The sequence below is a fragment of the Physeter macrocephalus genome, chromosome 18 (assembly GCF_002837175.3).
Source record: "Physeter macrocephalus isolate SW-GA chromosome 18, ASM283717v5, whole genome shotgun sequence".
Taxonomy (NCBI): Eukaryota; Metazoa; Chordata; class Mammalia; order Artiodactyla; family Physeteridae; genus Physeter; species Physeter macrocephalus.
Genome location: NC_041231.1, coordinates 64,881,566 through 64,905,130, shown reverse-complemented (window position 1 = coordinate 64,905,130; position 23,565 = coordinate 64,881,566). Strand labels below are relative to the sequence as shown.

At 39.2% G+C, this 23,565-nt stretch overlaps 1 protein-coding gene across 1 annotated transcript; it reads right to left on the bottom strand.

The window, feature by feature from the left end:
• Positions 1-149: 149 nt before the first annotated feature.
• On the bottom strand, positions 150-23,565 carry RAB23 (RAB23, member RAS oncogene family). Its single transcript, XM_024121692.3, has 7 exons — positions 23,313-23,565; positions 17,467-17,686; positions 14,801-14,886; positions 8,801-8,957; positions 6,122-6,204; positions 5,183-5,275; positions 150-3,233 (listed from the first exon to the last, which is right to left on the bottom strand). The coding sequence occupies exons 2-7, from the start codon at positions 17,619-17,621 to the stop codon at positions 3,094-3,096; spliced, it is 714 nt and encodes a 237-aa protein (XP_023977460.1). The 5' UTR covers positions 17,622-17,686; positions 23,313-23,565; the 3' UTR covers positions 150-3,093.

Sequence of the window (23,565 nt, the reverse complement as noted above, 5' to 3'; positions counted from 1 at the left end):
TTTTAAAAAGGAGGGGAAAAATTAACAATATTTTACATTAAAGTAGTTCCCTTTAAGTTGGGATGTCAGTTCCTGAGGCCATTTCACTTCCCCATCCCAGGATCTCCAGAGGAGACCCCAGCCCTGGAGCCATCTGGAAATCCTCCCCTTCCTGTTCACTCCACATCATCAGCCCAGACTTCCTCTGTTCATTAGATGACTGCAGTGTGGGACAGATTTTCACCTGTCAGTCAGTTCATTTTGTTTTCAGAGAGAGAAACAGATACCGTAACAGTAACGAATGCACTTTAGCAAGTTACCAGTAACTATTTCAAAGGTTTTAAAAAGGAGGGGAAAAATTAACAATATTTTACATTAAAGTAGTTCCCTTTAAGTTGGGATGTCAGGTCCTGAGGCCACTTCCCCATCCCAGGATCTCCAGAGGAGACCCCAGCCCTGGAGCCCTGGGCACAGTGGAGCCCATCAGTGAGTTCTTCCCAAGCACTGTGCTGCCAGCGTCTGAGGCACCCAGACAGCACAGGACTGCGGCCACAGTGGGGAGGGGCTCTTCTGATTGATTGATAGTGTTAGTTTTACTTTATGTTGAAGAAGTACATGAGTGCTGTCAACTTTGGGCAGATAAAAAGGAAACCATTTAGCCTGGTTTTATTTAATTATATATCGCCTTATGTGGCCTATTCTGTACACTATTATTAATTCGAGAGGCAGAGACTGAAAGAGGAAAAGGAATCCTGAGGACTCTGAGACACGGCAGCCACGCCACAGCCAAAAATGAGCCACGACATAGGAAAGCTATTACTGCACAAATGCACAACGTCCCGGGGTCTTAGTATTTCTTCAGCATCCATGGTTCCTTAGAAATTAGTAGTTAAGTTATTTAAAAGAATTAAAGGCCTCAAGGTGAAAGAATATAATGGCAATTCTGAAGGTGTCTAGAATTGAGAAAGTAACATATCACTTGTGGCTGATTTTCAGGCCTACTTAATTATTTAAAATGATTACTTATGGTTAGGCAAAATACAGAATTGCAAATTAAAAATTCAAATGTGTAACAAAGATCTCTCTTCAGTTCTTGTTTTAAAAAAAAAGGACAAAACTAAATACATAAAATTATATTACAAATATCAGGGCAACTGCAACCATCATCAGATTCTTTTTAATATAGAAAAATAACAAACTTTTACCCACACACATTTAATTAATGTGAAATAGAACTACGACATTTTATATAACGTGATTTTTCTGCTACTAAAGACTATTTGATGCAAAATATATTTTGTGCAAAAATTAAAGGGACTGTATTTCCAGAGAGTAGAAAAGGGAATCACTAGCGGGTACCCATTGTTAGGAACAGAGTTTTTCCCCAACACCTATCCCACTGCCAGCAATGGGAGTGGTGACAACTGGTGACACAAAAATAAACATATTACTCTGAAATAGATAATGCCAGATTATTTCAGTATTATGAAAAGCAAACCTTCACTCCTGACCACTTAAAGACATGCCCTACAAAATTCTATTTTGTTTTCAACATTAATCTGGACAGGGGATGAGGGTGGTGCAGATGGAAGACTTAAAAAAAAAAAAGAACAAGAGAGAGAAAACATACAAAAGGAATATATAAAACATTATGCATTTAGTAGAAATAATGAAAAATGACTTTGTGACACATTTTCCAAGAAAAGTTATTTTTACATATATTTAAATCCTGTACAAACCAGGTATATTGCAAGGGGTTAAAAACAAGTCATTGATGAATGATAATCAGTTTTACCAGAGTTCATGCAATTAATTATCTGAGTTGGAAAGCTACTATCCCAAGTCACAAAATGTATGCTCTGCCACATGATTACATGTTAAAATCACTTACTTATTAAAAGAAATTATTTTGTATTTGGTGCTGACAGAGCTCTTGAGAAAGTGCTATACAAACTGAAGTTTATAGAAGTTTTTAAATGATAATCTCAAAATACCATACAAAAAATGTGTAAACAAAAAGACGCTTTCGAGTTGCAGGGCATTATAAAATCCGCAATGTGGTTTAAGACAAAAGATCACCTCTTGTGTATTTTAAAAAATTGTTAGCATAATCCTAAAAGTTCAGAATTGCGTTGTCAACAGCAAAAGGCACTGGGGACAGGGCGGCCACGCTGCACAGGGCGGGGGTCCTGCAGCCGCCAGCTCGAGCCTGCCATGCATGTGCAGGGACATGAAAAGATTCCACACGCAACCATTGCCACCTGGGAGGGGCTCTAGCACTAAGACACTCTTTCCTCTACCCTGTCAGAGAGGAAAACTGCTTTTAAAAGAGATTATCAACAGTATAAATTCTGGTAAAGTACTGAAAATTAGGTATGGTATTTTTGGCACAAAAGCATTTTTTAAATCTGAGCTCATTTTGCAAAATATCTGTCTAGAATTTCTCATTTGAAAATAGAAACTTATAACATAGACATAAATGTGTAAATGGTTTCATGAATGAATGAGTTAGAGTCTATGTTTCCTTAAACACCGCACACACCTTCTGTTTACTCCAGAACCAGGGATCTGCATGCGCACGTACCTCCACATTCCACATCTACAGATATTGCACAAGTAACATTGCCAAAGTACACAGTAATGCAGTCTGGCAAGATTAGGGTTCGCCTTTCAATATTATTCTTTTCAGTATTCAGATTCAATACGACTTCCTAGAAAAGCTAAATGACCAATTTCAGAGAAAGAACGGTTGCTATCTTTCCTTGACCCATAATATTAAAATCTGTACCAGTATATTTAGGCATTTCATTTACGTTTTCCAGCATTTCAAATTCAGCAAAACCTGTTTTTGATGTTTCTTATAGCATTCCTTCAAAAACAGGAGAAGCTTCGTCTAATGTAAAAAAATTAAAATAAGTCCAGAGGGCAGTAATTTTTCCACCAGAGACCTTGCTCCATTCTGAAAAGCACTGCAGAGCAGTGCTATCTGTTTAAGTCTGTCAGCTTTCAGAGAGCCATTAGGTGCAAAGTCTGTGAAAAAATTTTGTAACATACTGTGACAGCTGGATGTATCTTACTGCACAATATAATTCATTTCTTCCTCCCTGAAGCGTTTTAGGGTATGCTACAGCTGCTAAAAGGATTTCGGTTTTTCTTGGTCCTCTGTCTGTTGGGCCTGAGGTTGATGACATCTCCACCGTTAAGGGTACTTGAATTCTGACCCAAGTGACTCCCAGCAGACGTGCTAAAGACACCTGGATAAGTTGAAGGAAAACACAGAGGTTAACACTAACGGACCTCAAGGTCACCTACTGCAGACTGTGCACCCAGCTTCTTAGTAAATCAGCAACATATGCAAGTATTTACAGTTTTAAGCTTTTGTTTTCATTTCATTGATTTTTAATACACAGGGTTCAAAGTTCAAAGGGAACCAAAGGGGTCACAGTGAAGTCTCTCCCCCACCCCAGCCCCTCGCCTAAGGCACACGTGTTTAGAGTTCCCACGCATCCCTGCAGTGATGTTGTACACACATGTGTAGGCTGAAGTGCACATATGGTCTTCTCTCCTCCCTTTGTGTGCTTCTCTACACACTCTTTTCACTAGCAATCTATTTTTGAAATTTTGAATCTGTAAATATGATAATTTTAATAATTTCACTTACTAATTTTACATCATAGAACTTCCTCAACAGTACCTGCCTGTAGTTAACAACAGAATGTGTGATATGTTGATAAAGATACTGCGTATGTAAGAGCCGACAGTGATGTCAGATGTTCCTATCCAGGCTAAAACAACAGCAAGATGGTCTGCACATACTCAAAGTGATGAGCAGACAGAAGGGATGAACTAAAGAAAGACTTTCAACTGTTAGAGTTTTCATTTTGAACAATGTTGGTTCTAAAATGTAATCTCCAGTATATGGGCTATTTATCGTCCACGATACACAAGACTCTGGGCCAGAGCCACTATGAGCGACACAAAGACTACTAAGACTGATTCCCGCCCCCAAGAAGCTTACAATCTGATGAGTGAGGTGAGGCACTACAAACAGGCAGTGACGCTACAGGACACTCTATGTTAAGTGTCATAAAAGAGACAAGATCCCACAGATGGTTCAAAGGAAGGGTCAACCACATGTAATTTATAAGAAAAGACAAACTACATGGAGGGACTGGACCCCTGGCAATGCCCTGCACTCAGGTCTCTGTTCATTGAAGAGAAGTGAAGGCTGTGCTTCAGCCAGACAGATAGCTGAGAGCTTTCTCCATAGACCTTGAGGGATGCACAGTTCTCAGCAGAAGGTGGGAAGGGGAGGCCATTCTTAATGGAAGAGCCAAAATGCGCAAAGGGATAAGTAAGACAGCCCTAGGCAGGCTCAAGAAACAGCGGGCCCTGTGGTGGAACCGTAAACAGGTTACATCACAAAAGTGGGGCACGAGGCCACACAGGAAGGATGGACCAAACTGTCTTTAAATGCTGGGATGAAGAGAGCCTGCATTGAATGTGTTCCACAACCAGAATCTATCAAAGGGGTTTAATCAGCAGACTGGAAGGAGACAGGGTGGGCCCAGGAGACCAGAGCAGACAGCGGCTTATCACAACTGCCCTGTCGTTTCTCAGAGCATGTGAGGTGTCCGACAGTAGGAACATATGCAATAGAAAGGGCAAAGTAAGAAAAGTTAAAACAGGCCAAGAAAATGCTGTGTGTGTGTGTGTGCGTGTGTGCGTGTGTGTGTGTGTGTAGTGAGGAGCGGGGTGCAGGCAGGAGGTCCTTAGGACAGAGGACCGGTGCCCATCCTCCCAGAAGCCATGGCCAAAAAGTAAGACGCGGACAGGTGCTTCCTGTTCTCTAGGAAATACTAAACTCTGCTGGCATCTCACGTTAAAAATCAGGATGGGTGCTCAGCAAGGTGGTAGGAAAGGGAAAAGGTGTGGAGATGGTGCAAGTGTTAAGTCAGAGAAACGTGTTCAAAAAGGACAGATCTTTAGAAAATTCATCAGTTAAAAAATCTTTAATTCAATATACCTTTTAATGAGAGCTGATACTACTAAATTTAATAATCACTCATCTCATGCTTTCCAGTCACATTTCTTAAAGAAAGGAGCATACTGTATGTTAAAAAAAACCCAGTAAATATGATAATAATGAATGGAAAATAAATTTACCAGGTAAACATGGGGCTAAAACTTCCTGGGTACTTACCAATTTTGTTACTACTTGAATGCATTGATTCAGGATCCTCAGCTATTTGTTGTTTAAGCTTTTGAAGATATTTTTCAGCCAAATATTTAAAAACTGGAATGAAAACAAAACCAAAAACCTTGACAGGTCAGTATAATTATGCACGTAAAACCTGTTCTTTCACATCACTTACTATAATATTTATACTTACAAAACAAATTGAAAATTATAATTAGAAGTATACAATCTAGTTGAAAAAATTCAACGTCTAAAAATTATCTGAGTAATACCTAATTACAATGGTGATACTAATAAATATATAGTGGCATTTTATTAGTAAAGAAATAAAATATTACTTGTAGTCATTGGCTCTTTAGTTTTAAGTACCTGAATAGTGACTAATATTCAGCAACACTAAACTGACTCAGTCTTAAAAAGACTCTTTCTTGAGCTAAAAAGCACTATTCAGGGGACACTGAAGCAACAGCTGAGCTGCAATCTAATAAAATGAGCAGCAATTCCGGGATGAGAAAAATAACCACCATCTTTCTCTAATCTCACTTTCTTAAACTAGGAAACACTATTAAACAAGTTAAGGTTAACTGTAACTACCTAGTGGGGTGTCCACCGCTGTGGGGTTCTAACGCAGCAATTTTAGAAGGTACGCTTGAAAAACACACACGCATACAGGCACACACATAGCCAGTTGTATTTTTAAAGATAAAAAACAAAACAAAAGCCCACCGGAGTTTTGCTGTAGAGTAACAACTTTTCAAAGACATTAGTAAATAATCAAGGACTCAAACTCAGAGCAGCATCAGCCTTTAAACTTTACTTAATGATACATGACAAAGAGAAAATTCTATTCTCGTTACAAATACGATTTCTAAACAACAAAAAGAAAAGGCATAAGAAGAATAAACAAACTTCCTGCTGTTAACTGTTAAGAAGGCACTTTACCTTCTGTCACGTTCAGATCCTCCTTCACTGAAGTCCTGTAGAATCTCAGCTTCAACTTTTTTGCCAGTGCCTCAGCTTCCTCACTACACATCAATTAGAAAAAAATGCATGTAAAGGTACTTTCTGAGAGCTTGTTTTATTACATTTACTGCATACAGCCTGAGGACGGCAGTCAGCCCTTCCAGAACAGTTGAGAGCTACACTCAGTGCTTGAGCAGGATTTTCAGTTGTCACTGCTCTTGGGGGGGTAAACACCAGCCATCTCACTGTAACTGCAAGACACTTTTCTATAAAGTCACTTACTCTAGCCTTAAAATGACTAAATGTCACTCTTCTTTATATACTACTTTAATTTTCTCTCTTCGGTTATTAAAAACCCTTGAATTTAATTACACTCTGAAAGTCTTATACTGCATTACCTATTTTACTCTTATTGGCTACAAAACTACTTTGCTGCCAAAGCCGAAGTCAGTATATTGATGTGTCTAGAACAGTGGACTCCTAATTTTAGTTTCATTATGACTCCCCATTGTCTAAAATATTTCCCAATGATTCTACCACACGCCTCCCCTCCCCCACTGTAATCAAGTTGGTCTGTGTCATCAATGACATACATAAAGTGATGGCGTGTGACTTGGAGACCCCTCATAAGAGGCATTGCGGTTTCCGCCTTGCCCCCTCTGGGATCACGTGCCTGGGAAACCGGCTGCCACACGCTGAGGACACTTGCAGCCCGAAGGAGAGGCCACCTGCCCATGGCCAAGCGAGGGTGCCATCCCGGAAGCAGACCCCCCCAGCCCCAGTCAAAAGCCTTCCTGTGACCACAGGCCCTGGCAACATATGGACAGCAACCTCATGAAAACCCAGAACCAAGCCACCCAGCTAAGCCACTCCCAAATTCCTAACCCACAAAAACTGTGACATAATAAAGGTTTGTTGTTTTAAACTACTAAGTTTTGGGCTAATCTGTTATACAGCATCAGACAACTAATACAAGAACTTATAAAAAAAAATAAGGTAAAAACCAAGTAAGTATTTTCAAAGCCAGCAAAACGTTAATAATGCAGTAAACAAATACTTAGAGAAATTATCTGGATGCCAAACTCTGTTCACAAATATGAGCATAATGGTTCTGGGTATGCAAAACAATACGAATCTGAAATGCTTACCTATTTAAACTCATCAACATACTTATGCTAGATATTAAAACATCTAGGGATGTTTTCCTTTTTAAATTTACTTATTTATTTATTTCTGGCTGCGTTGGGTCTTCATTGCTGCACGCGGGCTTTCTCTAGTTGCGGTGAGCGGGGGCTACGCTTTGTTGCCGTGCGCGGGCTTCTCATTGCAGTGGCTTCTCTTTGTTGCAGAGCATGGGCTCTAGACATGCAGGCTTCCGTAGTTGTGGCTCGCGAGCCCTAGAGCGCAGGCTCAGTAGTTGTGGCGCACGGGCTTAGTTGCTCTGCGGCATGTGGGATCTTCTCGGACCAGGGATCGAATCCGTGTCCCCTACACTGGCAGGCAGATTCTTAACCACTGCGCCACCAGGGAGGTTCCGGGAAATTTCTCTTAACATTCTTACTCTGTCTAGATTTGACTTCACATGAGGAGTTGGATTTGAGCTGCAAGGACCTGGAATTCTAAAAGGGCTTTCAAAACGTACTCCTTTAATTTTCTTTACTTCGGATTCAGTGTGAACTTTTTTTAACCCAAACCAATCACACAATAGCTCACAGAAATTTTTAAGTATAAGGCAGTCTTTTTAAAAACTTTCCTAAATTTTGTAAGTGTATGCAAAAACTAAAATAGGTTTTAGCTTTACAGAATTACAGCCACCCCCTCAACAGCAGCCACCTTACTTCTTTATACAAGAGTCATCAAGGAGATCGATCTTGTTTTGTACAAGTACAGTTGGTATATCTCCAACTTCAGCCACCACCTTCTCTCTCCAACTGGAAATCGCTTCAAAAGATTCCCTGTCTGTGGTGGAAAATACAAGCACACAAGCCTGGGCTCCTGTAAGTTCACAAAATAAAAATGTTATTTACATTAATGAAACAATCCTATGCAGGGTGAGGGAAACTTTTACGTATTCAAAACAATTTTTATGTAAGTAAATGTTGAAGAGCGGGGGCTACGCTTTGTTGCCGTGCGCGGGCTTCTCATTGCAGTGGCTTCTCTTTGTTGCAGAGCATGGGCTCTAGACATGCAGGCTTCCGTAGTTGTGGCTCGCGAGCCCTAGAGCGCAGGCTCAGTAGTTGTGGCGCACGGGCTTAGTTGCTCTGCGGCATGTGGGATCTTCTCGGACCAGGGATCGAATCCGTGTCCCCTACACTGGCAGGCAGATTCTTAACCACTGCGCCACCAGGGAGGTTCCGGGAAATTTCTCTTAACATTCTTACTCTGTCTAGATTTGACTTCACATGAGGAGTTGGATTTGAGCTGCAAGGACCTGGAATTCTAAAAGGGCTTTCAAAACGTACTCCTTTAATTTTCTTTACTTCGGATTCAGTGTGAACTTTTTTTAACCCAAACCAATCACACAATAGCTCACAGAAATTTTTAAGTATAAGGCAGTCTTTTTAAAAACTTTCCTAAATTTTGTAAGTGTATGCAAAAACTAAAATAGGTTTTAGCTTTACAGAATTACAGCCACCCCCTCAACAGCAGCCACCTTACTTCTTTATACAAGAGTCATCAAGGAGATCGATCTTGTTTTGTACAAGTACAGTTGGTATATCTCCAACTTCAGCCACCACCTTCTCTCTCCAACTGGAAATCGCTTCAAAAGATTCCCTGTCTGTGGTGGAAAATACAAGCACACAAGCCTGGGCTCCTGTAAGTTCACAAAATAAAAATGTTATTTACATTAATGAAACAATCCTATGCAGGGTGAGGGAAACTTTTACGTATTCAAAACAATTTTTATGTAAGTAAATGTTGAACTCATCTTTGTAGCACTCCTTTTTTTTTTAAAATTTATTTTATTTTTGGATGTGTTGGGTCTTCATTGCTGCGCGGGCTTTTCTCTAGTTGCAGTGTGCGGGGGCTACTCTTCATTGTGGTGCACAGGATTCTCATTGCGGTGGCTTCTCTTGTTGCGGAGCACGGGCTCTAGGTGCGCGGGCTTCAGTAGTTGTGGCTTGCGGGCTCTAGAGCACAGGCTCAGTAGTTGTGGCACACGGTCTTAGTTGTTCCGTGGCATGTGGGATCTTCCCTGACCAGGACTCGAACCCGTGTCTCCTGCATTGGCAGGTGGATTCTTAACCACTGTGCCACCAGGGAAGCCCTATTTTTTAACATAAAAACTCTATTTTCTAATTCAAAGAACCAATTTTTACCAAGAACAGTGGTTCTCAAATTTGTGCAAGTGCCAAAGTATCCTCAAAATTACACATTCCTTGTGGAACACCACAAAATACTGATATATTTAATAACACTGTAAAAGCCAGAGAGAACAGTAAACTAGGCATGAATGACAGAGTTGCTGAGTTCTTCTCGTTAATATCTGTCACCTGCTTCTTAATTTCTTTTGGCACAGATTTAAGAAAAGTCTATGAGAGAAAAAATCATAATTTTCTCATTCTATTTACTTTTTAAAAAAAATCTATATTATTTTATTTTAGTAGCAGAATACCATCAATGCTAAAGAATGTAATTTAGGAACCAGTGCCAAGAGTAAAATATTTATATATAGTAGAGAGGAAAAGAGTTTAATTTAGTTTTTCATCCTCTTTAACTGCATAATTCCCATACCATACTCACAATATTTTAACTATCAACTATCACATTAGGTTGATAATATCCCATTTTAAAAATAAGCATCAACCTTCTGGAAGAGGGTTTTTACCAATGATTTGCTGTTGAATCAGCATAGTGACAAAAACAGGTGAGAAGAGAAAATCGTCCTGGAGTCAAGAGGGTTCCTCACTGCTACTCCTTCCTTCCAGATACCCCAGGTGTAAGAGTTTCCTACTAAGACTCAAGACACACATACCTGGGCTACCTAAGACACTCTAGGGCCAAAAAAGGTTTGTTTATCACCTGAGGGAATATGGTAGAAACCCAAAGCACAATTAATGAAGGAAAAAAACAGCAGTTCACTATGACTGTAAACGCAGGGGCTTCTCTCCTCTAGAACAGGCTTTGGACCAAAGAATAAATTAATTATGCAAAACTGAGGGGTCAGGGACAGGCAGATTGACAGACACAGCCTGAGACTTGCTCAGAACTTAAGAAGAAGTAAAACTGAAGAGATCACACAAGCATACTGGACAACAAATTTATATTTACTTGAACTCTAACATTTACTTAAACTACAGATAAAACATTATTTAATCATACTTTAAGAAACTGTTTTTTGGGGACCTCTCTGGCGGTCCAGTGGTTAAGACTCCGCCTTCCAATGCAGGGGGTGCGGGTTCAATCCCTGGTTGGGGAGCTAAGATCCCACATACCTCGGGGCCAAAAAACCAAAAACATAAAACAGAAGCACTATTGTAACAAATTCAATGAAGGCTTTAAAACACGGTCCACATCAAAACAAGCAAAAAAAATCTTAAAAAAAAAATAAACTTTTTTGTTATAAAACTCTGTTAGCTTTAAACCTAGAATTTTATATCAGTCAAGTGTCATTTAAATTTGAGGGTCCAATAAGGTATTTCCAAGTATACAAGGTCTCAGACACACACAAAAAAACACTTATTAGAGAAGATATTAAAAAAAACAAAACAAAAACAACTAACAAACAACAAAAAAACCTAAGCAGATGGTGCCAGAGATATGGGCAGTAAGAATGATTAACTAAGAAAAGCACAATTTTGTTTGAAAAATCAAGGATCAAAGGATAAAAGAAAAAGTCTGTCCATGAAACCCAAAATTATTTAGTGGGGGACTGGGTAGAGAGACCACACTGGGCGGGATGGGCCGCAGTGCCCTCTGAGGAGGAGGAGGAGGAGGGACCTGGATTCAGTTAAGCCACCAGGGAGGTGAACATGGTGCCCCCTCCCCCAACAGGTGCCCTGTGTGTTCCCGGCCCCGACCCTCCAGCACGGGCTGCAGGGGGCGCTCTGCTCTTCTGCCAGGGGTGGTCTAGCACACCCCCTAAGGGGACTGGATGCCTGGGGAGGGGTGAGGGGGGATAAAAAGCTCAGCTTCCCTGGGGTGGGGTCACCCCGAGGCGCGTCTCCCCTCCCGCAGTAGTAACTGGCTCATTACTGCACCCTTTATGCACGGTTCTCCCTTCTTTCCCTGGCCGCTCACTTCTACATCCCACACCCACCCAGCTGTGTGTGTGTGCGTGTGGGGGGAGGTGTAAAATGACCCTAAAAAAATAAAAAAATAAATTAAAATGACCCCACACTGCTCTCCCTTCTTTTTCTTCCTTGGACCTCTAGCTCTGTGTTAGTACCAGCCATCTTTGGGAAAGTTGTTTTAATTTCTCTGTTGTTAATATTGAAAGGCAGCTAGTGTTTTCTACCCATATATTTTACAAAGACCTTTATTTTCCTACTATTCAATCTTCCTTCAATACTACCTACCCTAAAAATTGCACCAATGGAAAAGTTTCTTCATTATCATAGATAACAGTAAGTCACCCATAAATGGATCACTTCTAACAGTTAATAAACTACCTTACTTGACCATGCATCAGAAATACAGAGCTCTGAATAAACTTTTGTTGTCAATGATAAGATCACCATAGCGAGTATTTATTCCTCCTTAATAAGATCATTCCAAAAAAGTCACTATATTTTAATGCAATTCAGAAAATACTCTCCAAGACACATAATGTGCAGAGAGTAATTCTATCCTCAAATCACTGACAGATCCTACAAGATGATCTGTAGGCTGGTCCTGAGTGTGGCTGACAGCAGCATCAGTGTCACCTGGGAGGTTGCAGAAATGCAGACTCTCAGAGCCACCCACAGATCTACAGAATTCAGTTTGCATTTTAATGAGCTCCCCAGGGGATTCCTGTGCACTGTCAAGTTTAAGAAACACTGCTCTAGTGAACACTGGCAAAGGCTTTAAAACTACTATTATAGATACTACTCAGGATTTAAAATGCTGTCCCTTATTCTTTTTGACATTCTATACAATCTAAAGCACATAAATTATTCAATGAACCAACCTGTCACAGATTCCATGCTCACATAATTTCAAAACAAACCTCAGACTTGCATAGTCTAATTCTGTTGTTCCTTAATTCTTGCATTTATAATTATAACTTATAACTAGCTTCTTGTCCAGAGCTATTTCATTTCCAACAATTTATATTCATTTATATTTGTGGAAAAAAATTACTTCTTAAGAAAATAAGGGTTTCCTTCTACTTATGTGTATGATCTCAAATAACAGGTCTCAAGTCTATAACCTAATTTACATACACTTAGAAGCATTTTCTTTCTGAGAACCAAGTCACAGTAAAAAACTGTAATAAAAATCTACTTCTTGTTGTATGTAACTTTCTGTACTAAGTACGGTTTCTACTGTGCTCTGTTCTAACCTACTGATAAGGAGATCATGTTTCCACATGTCTCACTGTACAACTAAGCCAGCATTCTAAGAACATATGATGCCCTGGAGCAATGGTCTTGCTATAATAGGTCTTTTAAATGAATTACAATAAATTTTTTCTTTTTTAAATATAATTTTTATGCATCTTGAATAACACATTTTTAGGATATAAGTCAGTAGGTCATAATTTTATAAGGCATAGTGTTTCTATCACTAAATCTCTATCTTAACTCATTCTGCCCACCTTAACTTTTCTTCCTACTCTTTATTTAATTATATCATCATCTGAATCTATACTAGTAGCAGATATTACCTGGTGCCTAGCTGCCATGCAGTGCCCCGTCCCCAAGAACACCTCTCCCCCTCTGTACAGTAGCCTATGGTTTAGGCAGCTAAACTTCCCTCTGCCTTGGGAGAGCCCCAAGTGCACCAAGCCCATTAGGGCAATCACCTTCCTCTGACTACTCACTGTAATCTGGTCAAAGGTGATCTAATCAGGTAAAAGCTCTGGACTTTTGGTCCACTGTTGTGGGAAGTAACCCTCGGTCCCCAAGAATGTGAACAAAAAGCAATGTCGATGGTAGCAAACTTGCAGACAAGAGGAAAATCAGCATGAAGAGGAACCCCACATGGAGAGGTGGCCAGCCAGGAGAATCAGCAAGGTTACAGTCCCAACAAACCACAAATGAAAGCTACTCCCAGTAACAAGTCAACAGATGCTAAATAAGTTGGTTTGAAATTGCTTTTCTGCTGTCAGCAACCAAAAGCACTCTGATAGAACCTCAAAAAAAAAAAAGCATATAAGTCCAATATGCCATTTCTCAAATTCATGTAACATTGCCACTGTTTGTTCCTTAATTCAAATAGGGATGTGAGGGAAAAAGCTGAAGCTTGAGACCTGTCTCAATATCCACCCTCTTTGCCATTTTAACATAGTTGGCTAAAAAACGTTACATTAAAAAAAAAACTTTTAACAGATCTATTTATACACTTAAGATTGCTTTAAGTTAAAATGTTAAACACAGAGAAATCAATGCTGTTTAAAGCCTTTTAGTCCAAATGAAACAAAGTGAAAAGAAATTTGAACATCACCCATATAAATTAAGATGTAAATACTAACAATTATGGGCTCTCTTTTTAGTTTCTGAAAAAGAATGTTTTTTGTAAACATATGAAAGAGAAACGGTATGATTCATGGACATCTAACAAGTTAAAACAAGAAGTCTGCAACAAACTGGATGAGTCAAGTTAAAAAAATTAGAAGATAATAATGTTGAACAAAGTCTTACGGCAGTGGATATTAAAATATGTTTAGCTACCTGGTCTTTTTCTTTAAATTAGGGACCCAAATGAGCTACTTAACTGTACTGTTCCAACGTTTTCTCCTTTTTATTCATATACGAATCAAATCATTTTGACATTTGACCAGTTTTGTCTTTTTTTAAGTTAAACTTTATTTTGAGATAATTGTAGACTCACACAGTTTTGTCCTTTTAAATTAGAGAGACATAATGATGATACTTTCTCCAAAAATAACCATACTAGTTAAAAAGTAATACTGCTACATCACATTGTCAAAAGCTTAAAAAGAAATAACCCAACCTATTTTTTTCCACACAAAAAGAACATATATTTTATGCTGAGAATTTAGAGAAGAAAGCTAGGTAGGTAAAAAGAGGAATTTCCCCCACAGTTTATTTAGTCTTAGATCCTATCATTGTAGCTCTGCCTTTTCACATGTATCTCATACTTCCCTGAACTCGTACAGCCTAGAGAAGGCTTTACCCACATTAAATATCATAACAAAATGCCATCTTGTCTACCAGGGCTTTACTTTTTCTTATGTTAGTTTCCACTCTGACTATGTAGTCATTTCCCTGGAGTCAGAGAAGACTTTTCACAACTTCTGACTTATAAGGTCTGGGAATGCCTATATGAGTCATGTAATTCTAAGGCAGAGATAAACAGTCTATAGCACAGAGTATTATTTACCACCCAACAAGATCTTTAGAAGAATAACAGTCTGGGGTTTTAAAAAATACTTTGGGATTAATTGAAATATTCTTAAAGAGAAATCCTTCTATGGGAAACAAGAAAAGCAAAGTTCTTTGTTCAGCTAGAAGAACATGTCAAAACAAATTAAAGACACCCATGATTTACCTCGATAGTAGGCCTTTGTTATTGCATCAAACTCCTCTTGACCTGCTGTATCCCATAACATGAGCCTGACGTCTTCATCATTAACTCTGAAACAAGAGATGAATGTATTTCATATGCAAAGGAAATGTCTTTATTTTTCAAATCTGGAGGTATTAAAACTACATTGTTGGGCTTCCCTGGTGGTACAGTGATTAAGAATCCACCTGCAGATGCAGGGGACACGGTTCGAGTCCTGACAGGAAGATCCCACATGCCGCAGAGCAACTAAGCCCATGTGCCAAAACTACTGAAGCCCGTGCGCCTAGAGTCCGTGCTCCGCAACAAGAGAATCGACCGCAATGAGAAGCCCGTGCATCGCAACAAAGAGTAGCCCCTGCTCGCCACAACTAGAGAAAACCCGCGTACAGCAACGAAGACCCAACGCAGACAAAAATAAATAAACAAATAAATAAATATATTTATTTATTTACTTATTTTTAAAAAATATTTAAATATTTACTTATTTTTTAAAAAACAGCAACTACATTGCTGGTTTCACTCTGAAAAAGTCTGAGTGCTTTTAAATGCTGACACCATTACCAACAGTGCAAGTAAAGGGTGAAAGACACTCCCCTAAAGCTGTAATTTTACACAATTTGGATTTATCTGTCATGTTTTTTCCTTCAACCACAGTCACAGATAGTGGTGGCTCTAAGACTAGCATCTGAGGGGTCCACGCCTGAGGATTCAACCAACTGCAGATAGAAAATATTTGGAAAAAAAATTCTAGAAAGTTCCAAAAAGCAGAACTTGAATTTACTGTGTGCCTGGCAACTATTTACACAGCATTTAACATTATATTAGATATTATAAGTAATCTGGAGATTACTGAAAGTCTATGGGAGCACGTGTGTAGGTTAAATGCAAATACTATGCCATTTTATACAAGGGACTGAGTGCCCGTGGATGTTGGTGTCCATGGGATCCTGGACACCCAGGGTCAGCTGTCCTGGGAAAGGGTTCCCTTAGGTCAGGGCTTGCCCTCCTCCTGCTACCCTATTCTAATGGGGGTAGAATAGTAAGAAAGCAAAGAAGCAGCTTACTGCTTGGTTGCCCTTTAACCCCCAAATTAACTCTGTTCTGTCACACCTGTTGTCTTATTCGCAGGCAGTAGTTCTGTTCTACAGTCACTGCCAACACTGAATTAGCAAATCCTGAACCATTCCTCTGACAGAAAATACCAGGCGGGCGAGGTGCCTGTGAGCCCCTGGTTACAATTTCATCAACTGATCAATATATAACCTTGTTTTTTGCATTGTTCTGTTTAAACACACCTTATTTAATATACACTGTTGATTCATTAACATTGAACCCATGGCCAACAGTACTATAACTGGTGCCTGAACGAAGCTTATCTAATACATGTGTTTTCTCCATAAGGCACGTCACAGCTCACCAGACGGCACTTCAGCTCTAGGCTTAGGGCCATTTTAAACAGCAAAACTACCAACAAAAAGCACAAAAATGTGGCACAAAAACAGAACATGAAAAGGCCACTCATGTACGGTATGAGAGATGAAACAAAAATGCAGAGGGCTGCCTTGTTCAACCTCAGCCGGACGTGTGTGTATAAGTGACTCAAATTTTTTGCTGCTCTGTGCATGTCCACAAATGACCACCAGAGTACTGGGAGTACTGAGTCTGGGGTTACAAATAAATTTAGCAAGCAGTGAATTTGCAAATATGAAATCCACAAGTAATGAGAAGTAACTGCATACTTAAAATATAAATATGGAATCTACGAATAATAAGGGTCAACTGTATACTTAAAATATTAATTTGGTCCAGATAGCAAGTGCAAAAAATAAACATCATCAAGATTTAAAATGAATCCCCTTAAAATATCTAAGAAAGGAAGCAAATAGAGAAGTATTTTTAAAAAGAGAGTAACAGAATACAGATTATAAATTCAACAATCTTTAAAACAATGAACACAATTATCTTTGATGCTAGTGTCTGGGATAGTTAAATCAGATTTGTTTAATGTTTCTTATTTCTTTGTGATACATTTGAGTTTGTCTCCTACAATTTAAAATATCCTTAAAAGTTCTCAGGACTAATGACAAAAAGTGTTACTTTGATGTGTTTTAGAATCCAATTGGATTTCCTTTTCACAGGAGTATTTAATCCTCTCAAATCTTTCTCTTATTTCTTTAAAGTAAAAACAAATTATTAATTCTCTAACTTCTATATGCCCAGTTTTAAAAAGAGAAGAGACATTTTACACAAATAGATCCCATAATATAAGAGATGAAAATTACTCTGCGAGACAGGTAACTTTCCTTCCAAAGAAAATAGTGGACAGAAATCTCAGTAGAATCAAGCATCAGTTTGTGTTTAAGAAGTGCCCAGGGTGCCACCAATAAATATAAAACAGATGTAAGACAGAAAAAGAGAGAAGGGAAAAGTGTAGGAAAAAAAAGAAGAAAAAATGAGAGAGGAAGGGAAGAGATGGGGGAAGGGGAAAAAAGAAGGCGAAGACACACAAAGGAGTGAATAACTGAAGACCTGCTGCCACTAGACACCTAGCCTTGGATTGTATTGTACTCAGTTACTATTATTCTGAGCAAACTCTTGGACACAGCTCACAAATCAAAACCGAGAGGATAAAACAGCCAAGTACGTACTGTATCTGTCGCTCCAAAAAGTCAACTCCGATGGTTTTCTTGTAGTCTTTTGTAAAAATGCCTTTGCAATACCGCTGAATCATACTTGATTTTCCAACTGCGCCATTCCCCACAACCACCATCTTTATGGCCACTTCCATATCTTCCTCCAACATTTTTAGAGTTGAAAAGGTTTCTGTGCCAAATTTAATTCCAGGTGATCTGATCTTCTCTCTCAAATCTGTGGTTTAAAATGAAATTATTTTTTCATGACATCAAAACTATATAAAATAAAATAAGCTATAATTGTTTTATCAAGAAATAATCATAATGAATTGCAAGAATTTTTTTCCGTGATGAAGGCCCTCTCCCCACCCTGTTCAGATAATGTAAATTCTTTGAAAAGAGAGACAATAATACCATTCACTTTTGCATCCTTAACAACAGCAGAATGTATGACTTCCAGGTACCAATAAATGCCTAGATTACATAGTTCTGTCTTTCACTGAGACTAGAGTATGGGCATTAAGAGTCGAGGCCTGACTTACTCGTTGCTATTTACTGGTTCTGTGCTCTTAGTGAAGTTATTGCTTAACCTCTTGAAGCTTCAGTTTCCTGAGGATATTTACCTCACAGGATTTTTGATCAATGATAGATACAAAGCACTTAGCACAGTGAAAGTTAAGCATTCAAAAAATGGTAGTTTCATATACCATAATAAATCCTCCATGGATAGTTACCACCAAATGGGCAACAAATACAAAATCTAAGGAAACTGCTCTTCATCCTCACAGGTAATAATTAATGTCCCTAGAACAGCACCCTAAGGAAGGGTTTTGTATAATGCTATGCAACCACGTGATAGCATCAGGCTCTTAGTTACAGTGCTCTAGTGTTTAGATTACAATGGATCCTCTACACATCATCTTATACCACGCATTTTTTTCATTAGTTTCAGACTAGTTACAGTTACTCATATAATGAAAGTAATAGAATGTGTACTGTTCGCATTTTAGACTGAAAAGAACAGAAAGCCAATTTCTTCATATTTCTTCTTAAAATTACTAGTTAAGTTCCTGCCTACTTAGCTATTATATTCCAGCTACCTTAACCAAAAATCCATTTATACAACCACTACACAAAACATGTCTGAAATGTGAAGAACACTCCTTTCTTTGCCCCTAATGGAGTCTCAGTAATTGTCCCTAATGCTTCACAAACTTGCACGATTGTAAGAAGCATCTAGGAGCACTTGTTAAAGTACAGGTTCTAGGTCTCCACTTCAGACATAATTAAATGATTAAAACAACAACTTAAAGTATTGGAACAAGAGAAAGAAGATGACAGAAGCAAAAATATGGGTAAATATAGCAGACTTCTCTTAAATGTTCTGTGTTACATTTGACAGTTGAAAGAAAAATTATAATACTGTTCAATATGGTTTTCAATATATGTAGAGAAAACATTTAAGACAAGTAATTATACGTGGAAGAGGGGACTTCCCTGGTGGTCCAGTGGTTAAGACTCCGTGCTCCCAGTGCAGGGGGCCCGGGTTTGATCCCTGGTCAGGGAACTAGATCCTGCATGCCACGAGCCTGCATGCTGCAACTAAAAAAAGATCCTGTGTGCCACAACTAAAGATCCCGCATGCCACAACTAAAGATCTTGCATGCCGCAACTAAAAGAGCCTGCGTGCTGCAACTAAAAAAAAGATGCCACGTGCTGCAACAAAGATCCCACATGCTGCAACTAAGGCCTTGCGCAGCCAAATTAAAAAAAAAAAAAATTATACCTGGAAGAGGACAAAAGGAGGTGAGGTTTCTTTACTTCACTTGAACTGGTAAAATGTTGACACCAACAGACTGATGAATTACCTATGCAGCTAAACAAGTTACACAAAGAGATACTCAAAACCACTATAAAACACAATAAAACAAAATGAAATTCTAAAAACAGAAAACTATCAGAATCCAATCAACATTTATAAAGCTGTCCATGCAACAACAGCAGAATATACTTCAAGCACCCACTGAACATATACCAAAATAGAACATATTCTAGGCCATCAAACAACCCTCAACAAAAGCCAAATAAAGGGACCACAATGAAATCAAACTAGAAATCAGTCATGGAAAGATAACAGGAAAATCTCCAAACATTTGGAAATTAAAAACACAGATTTCTCAACAACTCATGGGCCAAAGAAGAAGCTCAAGAGAAATTTAAAAAATAACTGAATTGAATTAAAATGAAAATATGTCAAAATTTATGGGACACAGCTAACATACTGCTGAGAGGGAAAATTTACAGCACTAAATGCTTACCTTAGAAAAGAAGAAAAGTCTCAAATCAATAATCTAAGTCCTCACCTCAAAAAACTAGAAAAAGAATCGCAAACCCAAAGCAAGCAAAAGGATGGGAATAATAAAGAGCAGAAATCAGTGAAATTGATATAACCATTAGGAAAATTGAATTTATAACTTTAAAAACTCAAAAAGAAATCTCCAGGCTCAGGTGATTTCACTGGAGAATTCTTCCAAACTTTTCAAGAATGATACATACTCTCCCCTGGAATACAGAAAAGGAGAAAACACTCCCTAACTTATTTTATAAAGCCAGGATTATCTTGATACCAGCACCACACAAAGACAGTACAAAAAAGAAAACTAAACAAATAACCCCTCATGAACACAAATGCAAAAATCCTCAACAAAATATTAGTAAATCGCATCCAGCAATATATAAAAAGAATAATCAGGACCAAATCGGCTTTATTTGGGAATGCAAGCCTGGTTCAATACTCAAAAATCAATCAGTGTAATCCACCATATTAACAGAGTAAATAAGAAAAACCACATCAGCAAACATTTGTGAAAAAAACTCTCAGCAAACTAGAAACAGAAGAGGACTTCTTCAACCTGATAAAGGGCATCTATTAAAAAAAAAAAATCTACAGCTAACATCACACTTAATTCTGAAAGACAGATTGAATTCCCCCTTAGACTGAGAACAGGTAAGGATGTCCACTCTCACTACTCCTATTTATCATTAGGCCTAGCCAGAGCAACGGGCAACTAAAATACATAAAACGCTTATAGATTAGGGAAAAAACTATCTCTATTCACAGATGACATGACTGTCTATCTAGAAAACTCCAAGGAATCAAACAAACAATCCTGGAACGAATAAGTGAGTTTAGCAAGGACACAGGATACAAGAGCAACACACAACACTCAACTGTATTTCTAATATCCTAACAATGTACAATTTGAAGCCAAAAATTTTTAAATTATATTTACAATAGTTTCCTCCCAAAATGAAATACTTTGGCATAAATCTAACAAAACATGTACAGGACCTGTATACTGAAAACTACAAAACACTAATGAAACAAAGAAATAAATGGAAAGATATATCATGTTCATAGATTGAAAGACTCAACAAAGTAAAAATAGCAATTCTCCCCAAATTGATCTACGGTTTGATATAATTCCAAAGTACCAACAGAATATTTTGTAGTTAGAGACAAGGTGATTCTAAACTTTATATGGAAAGGCAAATTAACTAGCATAGCTAAAACAATTTTGAAAAAGAATAAAGTTGGAGAAGATCATGCTACCCAATTTTAAGACACTATAAAACTATATCCATCAAGAAAGTTTGATACTGGCAAAGAGAAAGATACAGAAATCAATGGAACACAACAGAGGGCCCAAATAAACCCACACAAATACGGCCAATTGATTTTTGACAAAGGTGCAAAACTATTAAATGGAGAAAAGACAGTCTTTTCAACAAATGGTGATGGAACAACTGGACATTCATATGCAAAAAAGTAAACCCTCCCCTAAATCTCACACCTTACATAAATAATTTTAAATAGATTATAGATCTAAATATAAAACTATAATATCTAGAAGATGAAAATCTTCTTGACCTGGGATTAGGCAAAGTTCTTAGACATGCTACCAAAAGATGTACAAAAGGAAATATGGATAAATTAGATTTCATCAAAATTAAAAACATTAGCTCTGGGAAAGACACTGTTAAAACAATGAAAAGAAGCTATAGACTGCAAGAAACTTTTGCAAAATATATATCTAACAACTTGTATCCAGAACATATAAAGAACCCTCAAAACTCAACATAAGAAAGAAACTACTGAATTTAAAAATAGGCAAAAGTCTTGGCCAGATACTCACCCAAGATTATATATGCCAATTAAGTACATGAAAAGATATTCAACATCTTTAGCCATTAGTTAAAGACACATTAAGACCACGAGATACCACTACATGCCTATTAGAATGGCTAAATTAAAAAATCCAACAATACAAAGTGCTAGAGAGGAGGTGAAGCAACTGGAACTCTCACATGTTGCTGGTGAGAATGCAAAATGATAGAGCCACTCTGGAAATCAGTGTGACAGTGTATTAAAGTTAAACATACTTTATACGATCATGTAATCCCAATCTTAGCAGTACCCTAGAGAATGAAAACTTATGTTCACACAAAAACCTGTATAGCAATGTTTATAGTAGCTATAGTCATAATCACCAAAAACTGGAAACGATCCAAATGTCCTTCATTGGGAGCACATCCATCTAATAGAATACTACTCAGCAAAAAAAAGAATAAATTGTTGATACATCCAACAACTCGAAGGAATCTTAAAGGCATTATGCTGAGTGAAAGAAGGTTACATGTTGCATGATTCCATTTCTATGACATTCTGGAAAAGATTAGTAATTGCCAGGGGTTGGGGTAAGGGGGAGGATATAAAAGGATAGCATGAGTGTTTTGGAGGTGACAGAACTGTTCTAAATTCTGACTGTTATGATGGTTACATATATCTAAAATTCACAGAACTGCACACCCCCCAACAAAGTCAATTTTACCATGTAATTTTTAAAATAATAAAATGTAAAGAAAAGTAAGTGGAATCAGATTTTAAAACAGGCAGTCTGACTCCAGTGATTATCAGCCACTACTCTACAGACTTAAAGAACTATACCAAAACAATTAAATTCTTAGAAAATAAGCATAATTCTGAGTACAATAGTTTAAAAGCTTGACAGTAACACTTTACATGTGTTCTTTTTCCAAGTTTAATTTTAAAGATTTTGCCAAGCAACAGCCGTCCAATACATTAGAAAAGTAAAGGATGAGTTAACTCACTGATCAAAAGGGTAGCTTTTTCATCACAGCCTGTACTTCAGCACAGGTATGATTATATTTATAAAAACACTGAAAAACTTCTCAAGTTCAGTGAAGTTACCTAGAAGATGTCAGGAGTTACATAAAACCTGGAGAAATAGACAGCCCTTTTCAGACTGTACTGCCACTGGGATCCCCGAGTGAAGTGACTCTGCGGTAGCCAGTGTCAAGGAGACCGCGTAGTCAGGCTCATTCATATTCGAGCGGAACCGGAGCAACACCCGGGATGGGTGCGGCCGCAGGCAGGGAAGGGGCCCGCCGCCCAGGACGGGGTCTGGAAACCAGGGTGGGGCTTGGGCCCTTTCCCCGCCAGCCCCAACCCACACCTAACGCCCAGTCCCCACCACCCCGCTGCACCTCCCCGCCCAAGGGCCACCCCAGGGAGGCGGGGGCGCAGGAAGGGGAGGGGAGGGGAGTGGGCGCCGGGGGTTGCGCCCAACGCCTGCCGCGGGGACCCGGACCCCGAACTCGAAGTGCGCGCGCGGCGGCCGGGCCGGGGAGGGGCACCCGGCCTGGAGGCCCCCGCCGAGCCCCTGTCCGGCCCTCGGTGGGCACATCCCAGGCCGCGGGGACGGGCGGGTCCTCCGCAGCCAGCCCCGGTCGAGGGCGATGAGTGCGGCCAGCCGCCCCGGGCGCGAGCCGCTACTCACCGTCCCCGCGCCGCCCGCCGCCCGCCGCCCGGCGCGACCGCTCCTCCTGGTCGCGGTGTAACCGCCGTCTCCGCCGCCCGGTGCCAGCCCCCCGGCAGGGCCTCCGGCCGGCTCGCGCCCTCTTTTGCTCTTTTAAGAATGACTGTGATTTTTTTCAGGAACTTTATTGGCAGAAGGAATCGGAACCAGCAGATCGCTGCGGCCCCGCCGCGGAGGGTAGGGCGCGGGAGACTCGCCTCCCCTCTGCTGCGGA

Excerpts from the sequence above, each read along its gene's own strand:
- RAB23 (XM_024121692.3), bottom strand. The coding sequence starts at position 17,621 with ATGTTGGAGGAAGATATGGAAGTGGCCATAAAGATGGTGGTTGTGGGG. Across the intron at positions 6,205-8,800 it reads GATGACTCTTGTATAAAGAA|TGAGGAAGCTGAGGCACTGG; the intron begins GTAAGGTGGCTG and ends ATTGATGTGTAG. Across the intron at positions 5,276-6,121 it reads GGATCTGAACGTGACAGAAG|TTTTTAAATATTTGGCTGAA; the intron begins GTAAAGTGCCTT and ends TTTTCATTCCAG.